This window comes from Neolamprologus brichardi, chromosome 22 (genome assembly GCF_056152115.1).
Source record: "Neolamprologus brichardi isolate AB-2024 chromosome 22, ASM5615211v1, whole genome shotgun sequence".
NCBI lineage: Eukaryota > Metazoa > Chordata > Actinopteri > Cichliformes > Cichlidae > Neolamprologus > Neolamprologus brichardi.
Window position 1 is genome coordinate 29516948 of NC_142124.1, and position 16143 is coordinate 29533090.

Below are 16143 nucleotides of genomic sequence, written 5' to 3' on the forward strand. Positions count from 1 at the left end.
TGTGAATAACTTGTAATATCCCCGTGTTGGGCAAACAGATTTTAAAGCTGTTTGAGCTAAGATTTCAAGTTATTCAAGTTATTCACAAGATGAAAACCTATACCTTGTGTCGGGCGAGAACTCCATTCAAATGCATATAATTGCGAGAAACGCACTAACGTGGTGAATTAAAGCGTTTTCATCAACTTCATAGAGATAGCTGTAACTTTTGATAGAAGACTCAGACACACATATTTATGGCTTTGTCTTATAAAATTCAATATCCCCGTGTTGGGCAAACAGGTTTTGCAGCTGTTTGAGCTAAGATTTTCAAGTTATTCACAAGATGAAAACCTATACTTTGTTTCGGGCGAATTCCCCATTCGAATGCATGTTATCGTAAGAAACGCACTGTCTTGACGAAATAAAGCGTTTTTGTACAACTTCATATAAATAGCTGTAAGTTTTGATAGAAGAGTCAGACACACATATTTATGGCTTTATCTTATAGAATTCAAGTTTTCATCTTGTGAATAACTTGAAAACCTTAACTCAAATAGCTTTAAAACCTGATTGCCCAACACGGGGATATTGAATTCTATAAGATAAAGCTACAAACATGTATATCTGAGTCTTCTATCAAAAGTTACAGCTATCTCTATGAAGTTGATGAAAACGCTTTCTTTCGCCAAGACTGCGTTTCTGACTATTACATGCATTTGAATGGAGTTCTCGCCCGACACAAAGTATAGGTGTTGGCGAAAGAAAGACTTTTTGTACAACTTCTTGCAGTTAGCTCAGATATGCGTATTTATGGCTTTATCTTATAGAATTCAGTATCCCCGTGTATAGGTTTTCATCTTGTGAATAACTTGTAATATCCCCGTGTTGGGCAAACAGATTTTAAAGCTGTTTGAGCTAAGATTTCAAGTTATTCGCAAGATGCAAACCTGTACCTTGTGTCGGGCGAGAATTCCATTCAAATGCATGGGATCGTAAAATTGGCACTGTCTTGGCGAAATAAAGCGTTTTCATCAACTTCATAGACATAGCTGTAATTTGAATGGAGTTCTCGCCCGACACAAAGTATAGGTTTTAAATGTGAATAACTTGAAAACCTTAGCTCAAACAGCTTCAAAACCTGTTTGCCCAGCACGGGGATATTGAATTGTATGAGAGAAAGCCACAAATATGTGTGTATGCTTCTTCTATCAAGACTTACAGCTATTTATATGAAGTTGTACAAAATCGCTTTATTTCGTCCTACGATTACATGCATTTGAATGGGGGAATTCGCCCAAAACAAAGTATAGGTTTTCATTATGTGAATAACTTGAAAATCTTAGCTCAAACAGCTTCAAAACCTGTTTGCCCAGCACGGGGATATTGAATTCTATAAGAGAAAGCCACAAATATGTGTGTATGCTTCTTCTATCAAGACTTACAGCTATTTATATGAAGTTGTACAAAAACGCTTTATGTCGTCAAGACAGTGCGTTTCCTACGATTACATGCATTTGAATGGGGGAATTCGCCCAAAACAAAGTATAGTGTCGGATTATAATATTATTTTATGCCATGTTAGACCCCTAATTAAAGATTGTGAATTATTATATAGTTTTAGTTTGCATTATTCTCCTGAATTAGAAGAAGGTGATAACTATTACATTTGGTAAACTGATTTGCATTACATTAGACTGCTGATTTATTGTGAATGAATGATATTGTTTTATGATGCATTATACTGCTGAGTTATAAGAAATACTGTTCGCAGAAAGTCATCGCCTTACTTGTCTGATTAGAAGAGAACAGAGCATACTGCCCCATCTCAGCAGAAGCAGATAAACAGGGAGCCAAGGTCGTAGCTTAGGCGCTGTGTGAGAGAAAGAATGTGAATGTTTAGGCTTTTATGATTAGGTGGGGGCCACTAGAGGCTATAAGAGTTTGATCAAGGCTCCACCATTTTGAGATCTGATGCTGTCTGCTGTATGGTGTCCATCTCCCACGCGTGTATTCATTAAATCATTGTTTGACTTGACCCGGCTGGACCAGTGTTGTTATTTTGGTTTTCCTCTTGTATCCATCCCCAATATTTGAATCCGTAACAGTTTTGGGGGCTCGTCCTGTGGTATTGGGGTGGAAGTTTTGGAGGCTTGGACAGTCCGAGGTGGTCAGACGGGCAGACATTATCCGGCAATCGAACTGAGTGGACAGGCGCCTTTATAAAAGAGGTAGGCACAGGCCTGTTGATTTTATCCGAAGTGTGCTGAATTGGACGATAAAATTAAATGTCTATTCAGTAAAAGTTGCCGGTGAGTGTCTGTTTTGATTTTGATGAAAAAATCTCATGAGAATTGAAGCTGAAGTAATGATAATAAATAGCAGTTGGACTGCTGAGTGAAAATAAATAGCAGTTGGATTGCTGAGAGAATTTAGTTGGATAGGGAATTGGTTATTTAGTGGGTTAAAGTCCCCATTGGTCATGGTTGGACCGGCCTCAGTCATACTCTTGTCTTAGTGTGTTGACTGTTGTTTCAAATTATTATAAATTTTTTAAGAACGACAGTTGGACTGTTAAGAGGTGCATTGCCTGGAGGTTAAGCTCCCTCCTGGCCGCGGATGCGCGACCTTGACCTATCGGCGAACAGGGTTAGATCAGTTTGGCTTGACTGTGGGGTATGGGCATCCTGGAATAAGCTAGGAGTTAGAGTCTCCTTACCGTTTGGAACGGTATCTGCGCTTTTTTGGGCAGCAAAGGTTGGCCCTTGGGTGTTGGACACTTTTAAATTGAGTTAAGAAAAGTAAGATAGAACCGACAGGGGCATGTGCTGAGATGTGGTGCTGCACAAGAATAAGAGCAAAATAAAGAAAAATTATTGTGTTTAGCTTTGATAAATTCAAATTAAAATGTACCATTACACTCAGAGGATCAATATGAAATTCAATATATGCTAATTTTGTATGAAGTATGTGACTGATAACTGTTCTGTCCTGAGTTTTTACAGCACCCACTTGACCACACCAACAGTTTCTCACCACCAAAAGGGGGTGTTTTACTGTTATTGTAGCATCAGCATTATTGTTACATCAGAATCATATAACAAGCATTGCATTAAACATTTATTGAAGCTATTGAGATTCCATTAATATTTGTATTACAGTGATTGTTATAACCTCATGTTAATCTTCTATTTACAGGTGTCAAAAGTAGTCAACAAGTTTATGTTGAAGTGAATTTCATATTAATACAGGTTTTGTTTGTAGACAATTGGGAAGACGCAGGCTCTGGGTGGAGCCAGGAGTTGAACAGATCTAACATGACAATTAAATTGATTTCATTCCCTAACACAGGATAACAAGATTGGAGCAACGACAATGGATAGGAGAAAGTCTGATACTTTCTAAGATATGAGGTCACTAACCTTTTCTTTTAATTTTCTAGCTCCGTTGAATTGACACATGTTAGAATTAAAAATGGCTAATTTGTTTTTGATGTCTTTTATTAGAATGAGTGGTTTTAATCATTTTCATACATACCTTGCAAATGTGCTTATAATGAGTTGGCACTCGGTCTTTTGAAGGTCATAAGCTTCGTTCGGCGATAGTCCGGACTGATAAAGTGTAGGAAATGCCAGTGCAGCGGGCTAAATGCAAACACGCTTACACACACATACACTAAATTAGGATAAGTCCTTGGGACATTCTGAATGTTCTAAACCAATTCTGAACCACCAAAAGATCAGTAGACAGCAACATTAGATTGTTAGAGCTAGGAAGAGAGGTGTTTTGGTTTTCTGTCTCTTACAGAGAAAGGAACAGACACCAGACGAGGTCACAGATATACGAGGTCACAGATATATCAGTAGTAATATACTTGCACTTTTTTTGCCCCCCCCCCCCCCGGTTTGACAACCGGTTTGGCCGGATTCGTGCGTGTGCGCATGCGCATTCAGGTGTGCTCGGCGCATGCGCGTTCAGGTGTGAAAAACACACCCTCTGGGCGGTAACGACTCCTCCTAGTGGGATGGCTTAGGTTATATAGGTATAAAAGTGATCCTTTCACATTCTAACAGCATCACCGCCACGGCCTAAGGAGCACAGACACATCGCGCTAAGGACCCCACCGACTCATCGACCTAAGGAGCACAGAATACCATCTGTATCAACCATGACACCCAGCCAGGACATCGCCCATGCCACAGCCGCTCTAGGTATGTCTACAGGAGTATGCAGCCGGGGTCCTCAACGTAAAAAGCAACGCTGTGAAAATGCCGTAGATGGGACTGTATTTAAGTTAGAATATCGCGGCGCTGAAGGGTATGTGTATACCATTAAATATACCGAAGGGACAGTTGTGCTTAGTGTAGATTGTGGCGAGGGATTGTTTTGGGGAGAACCCCAAAGCATGTCTATCAAAAACTGGAAGCTCTTCCGCACCGTAGTGTGTGCGGACCTGGACAATGTGGGCTTCCCAGAGGTGCTGTATGTTTCCCAGTGGAACAGTGCATCAGGCCCTGAGCTTTACAGGGTTGAGGCTGATCGTTTCAATTGCAACCCTGAAGACTTTATTTTTCTCAGTGTATGTGATGACAGGGATAGTCTTATTGCTTCCAGAGGGCTTGAAAACTGGAGGTTAAATCCTTACCCTCTAAACCTCGAAGAGCGCACAAGATGGTTTAAGGACTTGTTTTTTATACAGTGGTGCGACTGGAGAGGTTTGTCGCGTCTGTTTAGCCAGATTGATGACGCGATCAAGAGGGACAGACTCAACACTGCGTACGAGAGTATTAGAAAACGCCTTGTTTTTGACGATCTGGCGAGTTGTCCGAAGACTGGTTTGCCTGCTACCCTGTGCAAACCTAAAATCATAAGACCTTCCGACAACTAAACAATAAACTGGTAGGTTTAATGTGCGGGTGTGTGTGTGGGGTTGTGTGTGTATCTATGTGACAAATTAAGAGCTTGTGGTTTTCATTTTACAGAGCATGACACGCAATTGTGGGACCTATCAGAGTCACCATCAATAGGGCTGCTAATCCCGACCCCCCAGACTCCACCACCCTCACCATCATGCTCGCAGGACCCCCTCATATCAGACCTGTGGGAGGAAACTGTAATCGACATCAAACTCGCAACTCTCCACCTGTTGATGTTGGCGCTGAATGAGTTTCTACAAGAGACATGTTACGGATGCCAAACAGGCCACCCCAGTCAGGTGCAACACAGCTGCTTGCAGGAATTGTCTGAGTATTTCTTCGACACCTACTATGACGATGTGATGATAAGGCTCAAGACTGACCGATTCATCCCAGCCATCCGGCTGTTTGTACGCTCATACACCGCAGATGGGACTGGAACACAAATCCGCAGAGTTGCAGAACACATCATGTGTGAACTGAGATCAGAGCGACATATAGTATGCGCCATTAATGACAACATTGCGAACCTGCTAGAAGCAAGTACTTGCGCCCGCCGTGTTAAACCAGCCATGCTCCGCATGATTGGAAACTACTGGGGTGGGAGACACCTGGTTTAATGTGTGCTGTTCAAGTATCCATTGTCTGTGATTGTGTCTGTATGAAAATTAAATAAAAAGACGTGTTAACACCAACTTCTTAGTCATTTGTGGTTTGCACAGTCATGGAAAGCACATTGCATAAAATATATCATGATCCAGCCCATCCTGCGGGGTTGGCCAGTTTAAATAAGCTACGTATAGCGGCAGGGGAGGCATCAGGTGTAACACCTCCAATATCTCAGGTCAAACATTATTTAGAACAAGACGACACTTACACACTCCATAAACCTGTGAGGATCCATTTCCCCAGAAATAGAGTATTGGTGACAGGGGTCGACAAACAGTTTCAAGCCGATCTGGTTGACATGTTTGAATATGTGGCAGATAATGATAATGTGAGATATCTGCTAACATGTATAGATGTATTCTCAAAATACGCATGGGTTAGATGCCTAACAAACAAGACAGCGAATGTTGTATCAGCTGCTTTTGAGGATATACTTAGTGAGGGTAGGATCCCTGTGAAACTACAAACAGATGAAGGCAAAGAGTTTTATAATACAACCTTTAAACAGCTAATGAAGCGATATAATATCAAGCATTTCTCAACAGCTAGCGAGGTTAAATGCAGTATTGTCGAGAGATTCAATCGTAGCTTCAAGGGTAGAATGTGGAAGTACTTAACATCAGCCAACTCCCGGAGATATGTAGATGTCATACCAGATCTCACACATGCATATAACAATGCTTATCACAGATCTATCCAAATGGCTCCGGCAGAGGTGAATAAGGATAATGAGAAGTTGGTCTTTAACGCGCTGTACAAAACGAGGCCTCAGAGGGAACTGTGCTTTAAATTTAATATTGGCGACACTGTACGAATATCAAAACTGAGAGGAAAGTTTCGAAAAGGATCCGAGCAGACCTACACCGATGAGATTTTCACAGTCAAGGAACGTATAGGGAGACAGCCCCCAGTGTACAGACTAGCGGATCTAGCAGGAGAGGTATTGAAAGGGTCATTTTATGAGCCTGAGATACAACGTGTGGTTGTTGATGAAAACAAAACATTTAAAATTGAAAACATATTGGCTAGAAAAAAAGTGGGTCGGAAAAAGCATGTGCTAGTGAAATGGCTAGGATGGCCCGACAGCTTTAATTCGTGGATTCCAGAAAAAGACATCGTTGAGGCGTAATTAACTCAGATGACGCAGCTCTACACACATTCATTTAACACTGAGCATAGACTGAGAAAGCATGAATAAAAAGAACAACAACAATGCAGGCTTCTATGTAAGCCTCTTCTCGAATGCTTCGGCGCATGTTTACCCGGGTAATAAGATATCTAATTTTAGAACAAAGCTAGCAAAACCTATTGTTTTGGATCAGCCGTATGAGGTCGCTGTTATAGAGATACAGTACCCACGCATATGGATGTCTTTTCCACAATCAGATTCGCAAGTGGAAATTCATGACCCAGTCAAAGATGGAACCATCGCCGTAACCATGATCGAACTGTCTGTGGGTCATTATGCATCTGTGGAACAGATAATAAAAGAATTTAATTTTAAATGTCAGCAGTACCAAACCACTGGAGACCTTAAAATGCAATACAACACAGTTACTAACCATGCCTGTGTTATGGGACCTAGGGGGACTATTCTCACATTTAGAGGGAGACTGGCGGAAATCCTAGGATTCGAAACAGGAGAGCCGTTTGTACTTCATTATAAAAACACATATGCCCCGCACCCCGCAGACATATACGGGGGAAAATATAACATCTTTATTTATGCAGATATCGTTGATTACCAGCTTGTGGGTGACGCCCACGCGAGGCTATTAAGAGCTATAAATATCACGGACGATGACCGCCGCTTGCCTATTCTACAATTTGACAGCCCACACTACACACCTGTGTCAAAGACATTGATCGACGACATAGAAATTGATTTGAAAGACGATCGAAATCAACACATACCCTTTTTATACGGCAAGGTGTTTGTCAAGTTACACTTCCGACCGATAACCCACCATTTTTGAAAAAAAAGGATGGCCGTCTACAACACTGATGACTCAAAATATGTAAAATACTACTTATCACAGGCTGGTGGAGAGCTCGGAGGGTATGTTGGGACCAGTACGCAATATGGGTCAGGGCTGGGTGGGTTGTTCCGCAGCTTGTTTAGATTTGCTGTACCACTGTTTAAAAAAGGAGTTAGCATAGTCAAACCACACCTAAAAACAGCCGCATCGGGCATAGTGTCTGATGTCATAACCAACATAACCAGACCCTCAACCACTAAGCAGGACGGTAGCGGATTGTATGTGTATACGCCCAGACCATCTAAGACCCCACCCCCAGGGCAGCCGTTGTCTAAAAAGCGTAAAACCACAAAACCTAGCAGGAGAGCTAGCAAACGGACACCGCCACGCAGAGTGAAAAGACCCAGAACCAGTCGTTCAAAAACTGCAGCGTTTGACATATTCTAAATGGCACTGTTACACAGTCATTCTGGAGAATGTGTAAAAACAGAGCTGGACCTGTTTACTGTTCCCTACACACAGACTAGCATTGAGAAAAGTACATTTATCGAAATCCCACCTGTATCTGCAATCACTGATGGAGGGCCGATCGAGTTTTACATCTCATCGTCCGGTGAAGATTACCTGGATCTAAATGACTCATATATCTACACACGTGTGAGAATCAGAAACGCTGATGGCTCAAACCTGGCTAGGGACGCTAATGTAGGATTTATTAATTATCCTGGATGCAGCATATTTAGTCAAGTTGATGTTAATTTGGGAGACCGACTCATTAGTCAATCATCCAACACATATCCATAAAGAGGTGTGATAGAATGTCTTATCAATTATAATAAGGACACTTTAGACACACAGTTCTGCACCGGGTTATTCTGTAAGGATACATCATCACACATGAATGACACATCTATAGAAGGAGAGAACCAGGGCCTGGTGACCAGAGGTGGCTACACAGCAAATAGCAGTATTGTTGAATTGATTGCACCAGTACATGCAGACCTGTTTTTTCAAGAAAAACTGTTACTTAATGGAATCGACCTGTCACTGAAATTTGTGCGCTCTAAAGACGAATTTGCTCTCATGACAGCGGATGCCAATGCATACAGAGTTAAAATTGTCTCAGCCAGTCTCTTTGTCAAGAAAGTTAGTGTATCACCGACCATCAGACTTGCACACAGCAAGGCATTGCACCATGCAAACGCAAAATACATGGTAGACAGAGTGTCTTTAAAGACCTTCTCCATACCTGCAGGGGCTAGAATATCAACAAATGACAATTTATTTATGGGTAGGATACCTAAATTTGTGATCATTGCATTTATAGACAATGAAGCATACACTGGCTCCTACCAGCGTAATCCATTTCATTTTGAAAACTGCGATATAGAATTTATGTCTTTATATGCCGATAGTCAGGCTTATCCTGCTAAACCATTCCAGCCAAATTTCCAGAGAAAACACTATACCAGAGAATTTTACCAGCTGATACAAACCACAGGAAGACATTTAAAGGACAGATCCTTAGCTATTACACGTGCTGACTTTGGTAACGGCTACACTTTATTCTGTTTCAATCTGGAAGCTGACGAAGGACATTCAGGGAATGTGTCGTTAATTAAAACTGGGAACGTGAGATTGGAAACCCGTTTCAGAAATCCACTACCCCGTACAGTGAACCTCTTGTGTTATTCGGTATTTGATTCAGTCATTGAAATATCTAACATGAGACAGGTGCTCTTGGACTACTATTGAGACAAAAACGGTCATGAACACTATAGAACTATCAGCCGTGATCGGCAGCATTATCAATAAAAACACACATTTCCTAGGCGTGTTAGCCTATGATCAGCTAACCACTGAACGGCTTCAAAGACTCCCTGCTATGGGTATTGTAAACACCCACCCTTCTACGATGCCCGGGGAATATTGGCTTGCTGTTTATATTTCGAGAGACAGACGCGGTTATTTTTTTGATAGTTTTGGTCACTCGTTAGACAGTTTTCCCCCAGCAATAAAGATGTTTCTTCTAAAAAACTGTTCCACTGTTTTATATTCAGGAAAACAAGTGCAGAACGACTTCTCCATCACATGCGGTCAACATTGTGTATTTTTTTTATATCATGTGCAAAATGGTGTATCTTATGAGCGTCTGCTTAACATGTATGGGTCTGATTTAATTTGTAATGATGCTATGGTGTGTCGATTTGTCAACAACATACAACCTGTTGCTGTATGCAGTGATTACGTGTGTGTGCAATGCGGATACTGACATGTACTAATGAGAATAATAAAAACAACATGAGAGCATGATAATCGAGTCAATGGTATTTATTATCAAATCTCGTATATATATATATATATAGATTCACAACATACATTGTTTAAACATAAATAAAAGAAATCAAACATTAACCAGTAATAAAAAAGAAAAACATATATTTAACAGTAATAAAGACATAATATATTTAACAGTAATAAAATAAAACAAAACAAAAACAATTTAGCAGTAATAAGTGAAAAAAAACATTACAGTAGAAAAACACCAAACAGCAAATATTTTTAGCAGAAAAACAATTTCAGGTGCAATAAGAAAAAACCTGAATTCAAAAATCCAACCACTCTACAGGACCCCCCTTTAATTTGTTTTTTTTATTCTTTATTTTTTTTAGTGTACTATGTCGCAGCGGTCCGCCAGGGGTGATCTTTTTTGGTGTGTGTTTTAAAAAACCAGGGTCTTCAGACAGTGTGTGATCGGTTTTATACATGGCGACGGTCTTACGTATGCCTGTGTTAGATATGGCTGATAATGGTACGTTTAAATCTGAGACAGCTTTTAAAAACTCTGTCCAGCCGATAGGTCTCAAACCCTCAGAGGGTGTGTGTGTGGTTGTGACGCCTTTAATTAGATCATAAATGTGTGAACCAGGGATGGTGTGTTTATCAACAACAATTTCGCCTTTGTCGTTGTAAGAGATCAAGTGTGGCGAACGGCTCACCGCTGATAGAATAAGTTCTGCATTCCTCCTACTCCTTTTAGGTATGTGTGTTAAAACATTCTCCGCAACAAGATCCCTCACCCCTGCATCACCATGAACAGGCGATGTGTCCGCCGACTGGGGTTGCACATCCCTGTTAAATTGTTCAGGTAATGATAAAGACAATACATTCTTTTCACGGGCACCTTGTCTCACAAGGGTAAGGTATCTTTGGAGAATATCGCTGTATTTTTTAGCCTTCTCATACACATCTATGTCAGAATCTTGTAACACTTGTAACATCTCCTTGTCCAACTCGTTCTGAGACTGTTGTCTGATGCTGCCTGTTTGCTGCTGCTGCTGCTGCTGCTGTTGCTTTATTAAGTCCAACTGGTGTTGGGGTACCAAAAACATCTTTTGCACATGTTCCATTTTCACCTGTTTGCTATCAGACTGGTTATGAAAGGGATTGCAGCCCCTAATAGCGGCAGTAAAAACCCTCCAGATTGGTTGATTGTCTTTCTCTTTTTCAAAGTTTTTATTTTTTTGTCTGCAATCAGTCTGATTATTGATTTTTTCTTTTTCAGCTGTTTGTACTGCTGATTGGTCAGTGGAATGTTACCATGCAATACATTAAAGGCTATCTCACACAGCGCATTGATAAAATCTAAGTTTGAATTACTAATAATAACTCTGCGTAGAGTAGAAGGAGCCCTGTATATCATCTCCAACAGAGACAGATTCCTCCGCATGCGTGATGACATCCTTTCACCTCTTTGCTGATTTTTGTTTTGGAATGTAAACAACCGGACGCTCTGATAGTAAATTTGTTCTGAGTCTTAAATAGTCCGGGGTCTTAGCTTTATAGTCTATTAAAAGATACCCGTATGTTGTGGATGTGGCATCATTAAACGCTTCTATAAAATATTTAGTATTACCCGGAAACATTTGCCTACCTAAAAGCATAACCTGATATTTATCTCTCGGATTTTTAAACAATATTAGGTAGTTAGTGTTCAAGGAAATGGTTCTACTGGATTTTCCTTGAATAAACAAATTCTGAACTAGATATATACAACTCAAATTCCTATGATGCACATACTTTGTGAACACATTTTGTACTTCTAAATTGTTAGCTGCATCGTTCATTACATCGTCTATAATTAACAAATTGTTCTTTTCTGCAGGAAGAAGGGTGTCATCAGCAAGAGATTCGGGTATACCGTTAACAAAGTTTATGTCTCTTATCTTAAGAAGCTGGTCATATAATGGCTGCCAGCATGAGTATATATATACAATATTGTCAATGCTGCATGATATAATCCTGGAAGAATTTTCAATTATGCTTTTAACAAAAAAAGTCTTGCCGCAGTTACTGGGACCGCTGACCACCATACTGAACGGGTGCTGCAACCGGGCGTCAAACCCCTGTTCTAATTTAAAATCCATAAAGTACGGTTGTATAGTCTGGGAGCACACGGCACTTATTGTAAACAACTTTAACTTTTTTCACAATGGTTTTATTCTTCAAATGAAGCTTCTTTTTATCGCGTCTGATGCTATCAGACACAGCAACTAGGTGTGCGTCTGATGTCTGATTGGTTACAAACTTGTGGACTAAACCTTTCAAGGAGTCGTGGGTGACAACTTTCGAGTTTAATGCATTCAGTGTCACGCCTTTACATTTGACCTGGGTCTTGCCCAGCGATGTGTGATACGCGTAGCATTTTGGCCCACCGGAAACAAATTCCGCTATGTAATCCTCCACACCACCCTCTCCACAGTCTAATTCACTTGTGAGATCCCCCAGAAACGGACCTAGAGGAGGCATCCACTCGCCAGGGCGTGCCGTGAAAATGACACTGTCCGTGTCACAATACAGCACGCGCTGCTGCAAGTTGTCTAGCAAATCATACAGCATGAGTCTGGCGTGTGCAGTGGTCATGGCCCAGACAAAGACATTAACGTCCTTCACACGGGAAGCTCTACCATCAGCATGCCGCCACTGCACCATTGCGGCGTCGTCAGAGATGAAACAAAACTGACGCACGTCGTACTGGTCGCTAAACATTAGCTGGCTAAATCTGGAAGGGTCTGTAATGAGCTCAGATGATGCCATATTTGACCTCATGCTGAAACGACCCCATAACGAGTTTAGCAACAGCTTGTTACAGTTACGAACAGCTTTATTTACACAAATCTTGGATGGGTCTAGCATTATTCCCTCCTTCTCATAATACTCGTCTATGTACTTCTTCTGTTCGTCAGGTGTCTTCACGTGTTCAGGATACCCCGAGGCCTCCTGTTTGAGTTTTAGGAAGGCTTTCACATAGTCTTTAAACAATGTGTCGGTCTTATTGGGGAAATGCCACACCTCATCAATAGCAAGAACCTTGTATCCCTTCTCAACAGCTTTTTCAAGCTCAAATGAGACCCACGTGCCTTTCAACACCCGCTCACTGTCCCTGTGCCCACATGCAGTATGCTGGTTTTGGTCTTCAGCACACATGCTGCAGAGTGGAAACATCAGTTTTCCGTGGCACCTGTAGGGAAGGACGGGGTGAAAAAGACCCTTAGGGGGGAGCACTGTGCATTTAACAAAGCCGAAATAATTTTCTAGCTTGTCAAAGTTGGTGTAAATGACTTGAGGGTGTCCTACAGGATAGTCTTTTTTAGACTGCACTGTGGGATAGAGACTGGTGAAGTCGTAGTAAAATATTTTTTCATCACAACCAGTCTTGTGGTACAGCTTTAGAGCATTTGTGCGACCTCCAAAAAGGGCGTCTCGGGGATTCATGCGTTCTGGCTTTCTGTATGTGTGCATGAAAGCCACAACTGCACGGTCTGTCTGCTTCAAGGCAGCCCATTCACATTCCCACATCACTATTACGCTCACACTGTGTTGTGATCTCAGTGCATCAACTTTGTCACAAAACATGCGATGCAGCAGTCCATAGGATGCTTTGCTGACAGGATTAACTTCACTCTCGGGGTAACATTTAACACAGCCGTGGTGAAAACATCCTGCAAATTCACAAGCTGTATTACATGTGGGGTCAAAACCGTCCACAAAATACGGTCCAACCCTCTGTTCGCCTCCTCTGAGAGCATGTTTTACCACTTTGTTGGTGGTGTGGGACACGTATTGAAGCCATTCGATAGAGACGTTAGAAAACGTCTTATTCTGCTCAACGTATGCCCCGTCATACGTGAGAGCGAGCGTGTCTCTAGGCAGAAACAGCGTTTTATACACACCCATACTAAATGCAGCCAAGGTGGTATACATGAATGGATCAACTTGTGTACAACCCAGTAACGTGTCACGATAAATGCTGCATGCTTTACGCAGGACATCAACATCGTTAACACAGTAACGCCTGAGTTCAGCCTGAAAATCAAAGGGATTCTGTGAGGCAACCTGGTACCATTCCATGAATCGCACCTAATCCTTGAAAGAGTAGTTGTCAAACAGCTAACAGATCATCTGCAGAGGAATGGTTTATTTGAAGAGTTTCAGTCAGGTTTCAGAGTTCATCACAGCACAGAAACAGCTTTAGTGAAGGTTACAAATGATCTTCTTATGGCCTCTGACAGTGGACTCATCTCTGTGCTTGTCCTTCTTGACCTTAGTGCAGCATTTGATACTGTTGACCATAATATCCTGTTAGAGCGATTAGAACATGCTGTAGGTATTACAGGTATTGCACTGCAGTGGTTTGTATCATATCTATCTAATAGACTCCAATTTGTGCATGTAAATGGAGAGTCCTCTTCACACACTGAGGTTAATTATGGAGTTCCACAGGGTTCAGTGCTAGGACCAATTCTGTTTACATTATACATGCTTCCCCTAGGCAGCATCATTAGAAGACATAGCATACATTTTCACTGCTATGCAGATGACACCCAGCTCTATCTGTCCATAAAGCCAGATAACACACACCAATTAGTTAAACTGCAGGAATGTCTTAAAGACATAAAGACTTGGATGGCCACTAACTTTCTGCTTCTTAACTCAGATAAAACTGAGGTCATTGTACTCGGCGCTGAAAAGCTTAGAAATATGGTATCTAACCAGATTCTTACTCTGGATGGCATTACCTTGGCCTCCAGTAACACTGTGAGGAACCTTGGAGTCATTTTTGACCAGGATATGTCCTTCAACGCACATATTAAACAAATATGTAAGACTGCGTTCTTCCATTTGCGCAACATCTCTAAAATTAGAAATATCCTGTCTCAGAGTGATGCTGAAAAACTAGTTCATGCATTTATTACTTCCAGGCTGGACTACTGCAATTCATTATTATCAGGATGTCCAAAAAACTCACTGAAAAGCCTTCAGTTAATCCAAAATGCTGCAGCAAGAGTACTGACAGGGACTAGAAAGAGAGAGCATATTTCTCCTGTTTTGGCTTCCCTTCATTGGCTTCCTGTTAAATCCAGAATTGAATTCAAAATCCTGCTCCTCACATACAAGGTCTTAAATAATCAGGCCCCATCTTATCTTAATGACCTTGTAGTACCATATCACCCTATTAGAGCACTTCGCTCCCACTCTGCAGGCCTACTTGTTGTTCCTAGAGTATTTAAAAGTAGAATGGGAGGGAGAGCCTTCAGTTTTCAGGCCCCTCTTCTGTGGAACCAGCTTCCAGTTTGGATTCGGGAGACAGACACTATCTCTACTTTTAAGATTAGGCTTAAAACTTTCCTTTTTGCTAAAGCATATAGTTAGGGCTGGACCAGGTGACCCTGAATCCTCCCTTAGTTATGCTGCAATAGATGTAGGCTGCCGGGGGATTCCCATGATGCATTGAGTTTTTCCTTTCCAGTCACCTTTCTCACTCACTATGTGTTAATAGACCTCTCTGTATTGAATCATATCTGTTATTAATCTCTGTCTCTCTTCCACAGCATGTCTTTATCCTGTCTTCCTTCTCTCACCCCAACCGGTCGCAGCAGATGGCCGCCCCTCCCTGAGCCTGGTTCTGCCGGAGGTTTCTTCCTGTTAAAAGGGAGTTTTTCCTTCCCACTGTCGCCAAAGTGCTTGCTCATAGGGGGTCATATGATTGTTGGGCTTTTCTCTGTATCTATGAAGCGCCTTGAGGCGACATTTGTTGTGATTTGGCGCTATATAAATAAAATTGAATTGAATTGAATTGAATTATCGCTTTCAGACATGTGCTCATAGCCGTAGAAGGAGGGGTCTGGGTACGGGCCCACATAATGCTCATTATCCCTCGTATTAAACCTGTGTGGGAAATGGCCCTTCTGCAGGTCTTGAAAACCTAAAGCAGAGGGTATTTTGGCAAGGCCCATGGGCAAAAAGATGAACGAATCAATCCATCGCTGGTCATAGTCCCTGTCATACATCAAAATCACACGGCTGCCGCTCATTATGATACTAGGTGTTATGCACTGTCTGACAAAGTACTCGAGGAGTATGTAGTTGTCAAAGCCAGATGCATTATGTGCTATGAACGTGTACCCACGAAACCTTGGGCGTCTGTAATGTTGCACAAACGCCTCCACACACTTTAATGTGTTAAATGTGAACTTATTGCCCTTCAGATCAGACGCACACACAAAGTTAGCCTCGTGTTTACCGTTGTGGTACCTAGT

The 16143-nt window shown here is 41.6% G+C and overlaps 1 protein-coding gene across 1 annotated transcript; it reads left to right on the forward strand.

Moving 5' to 3' along the window:
• The first annotated feature begins 4020 nt into the window (after positions 1 to 4020).
• LOC148096812 (uncharacterized) lies at positions 4021 to 5515 on the forward strand. Its single transcript, XM_087835337.1, has 2 exons — positions 4021 to 4190; positions 4962 to 5515. The coding sequence occupies exons 1-2, from the start codon at positions 4148 to 4150 to the stop codon at positions 5513 to 5515; spliced, it is 597 nt and encodes a 198-aa protein (XP_087691463.1). The 5' UTR covers positions 4021 to 4147.
• Positions 5516 to 16143: the final 10628 nt, after the last annotated feature.

Bases quoted from the DNA above. Each gene is read 5' to 3' on its own strand.
- LOC148096812 (XM_087835337.1), top strand. From the start codon at position 4,148: ATGACACCCAGCCAGGACATCGCCCATGCCACAGCCGCTCTAG. The intron at 4,191-4,961 runs GTATGTCTACAG...TTCATTTTACAG, and splicing joins CCATGCCACAGCCGCTCTAG to AGCATGACACGCAATTGTGG.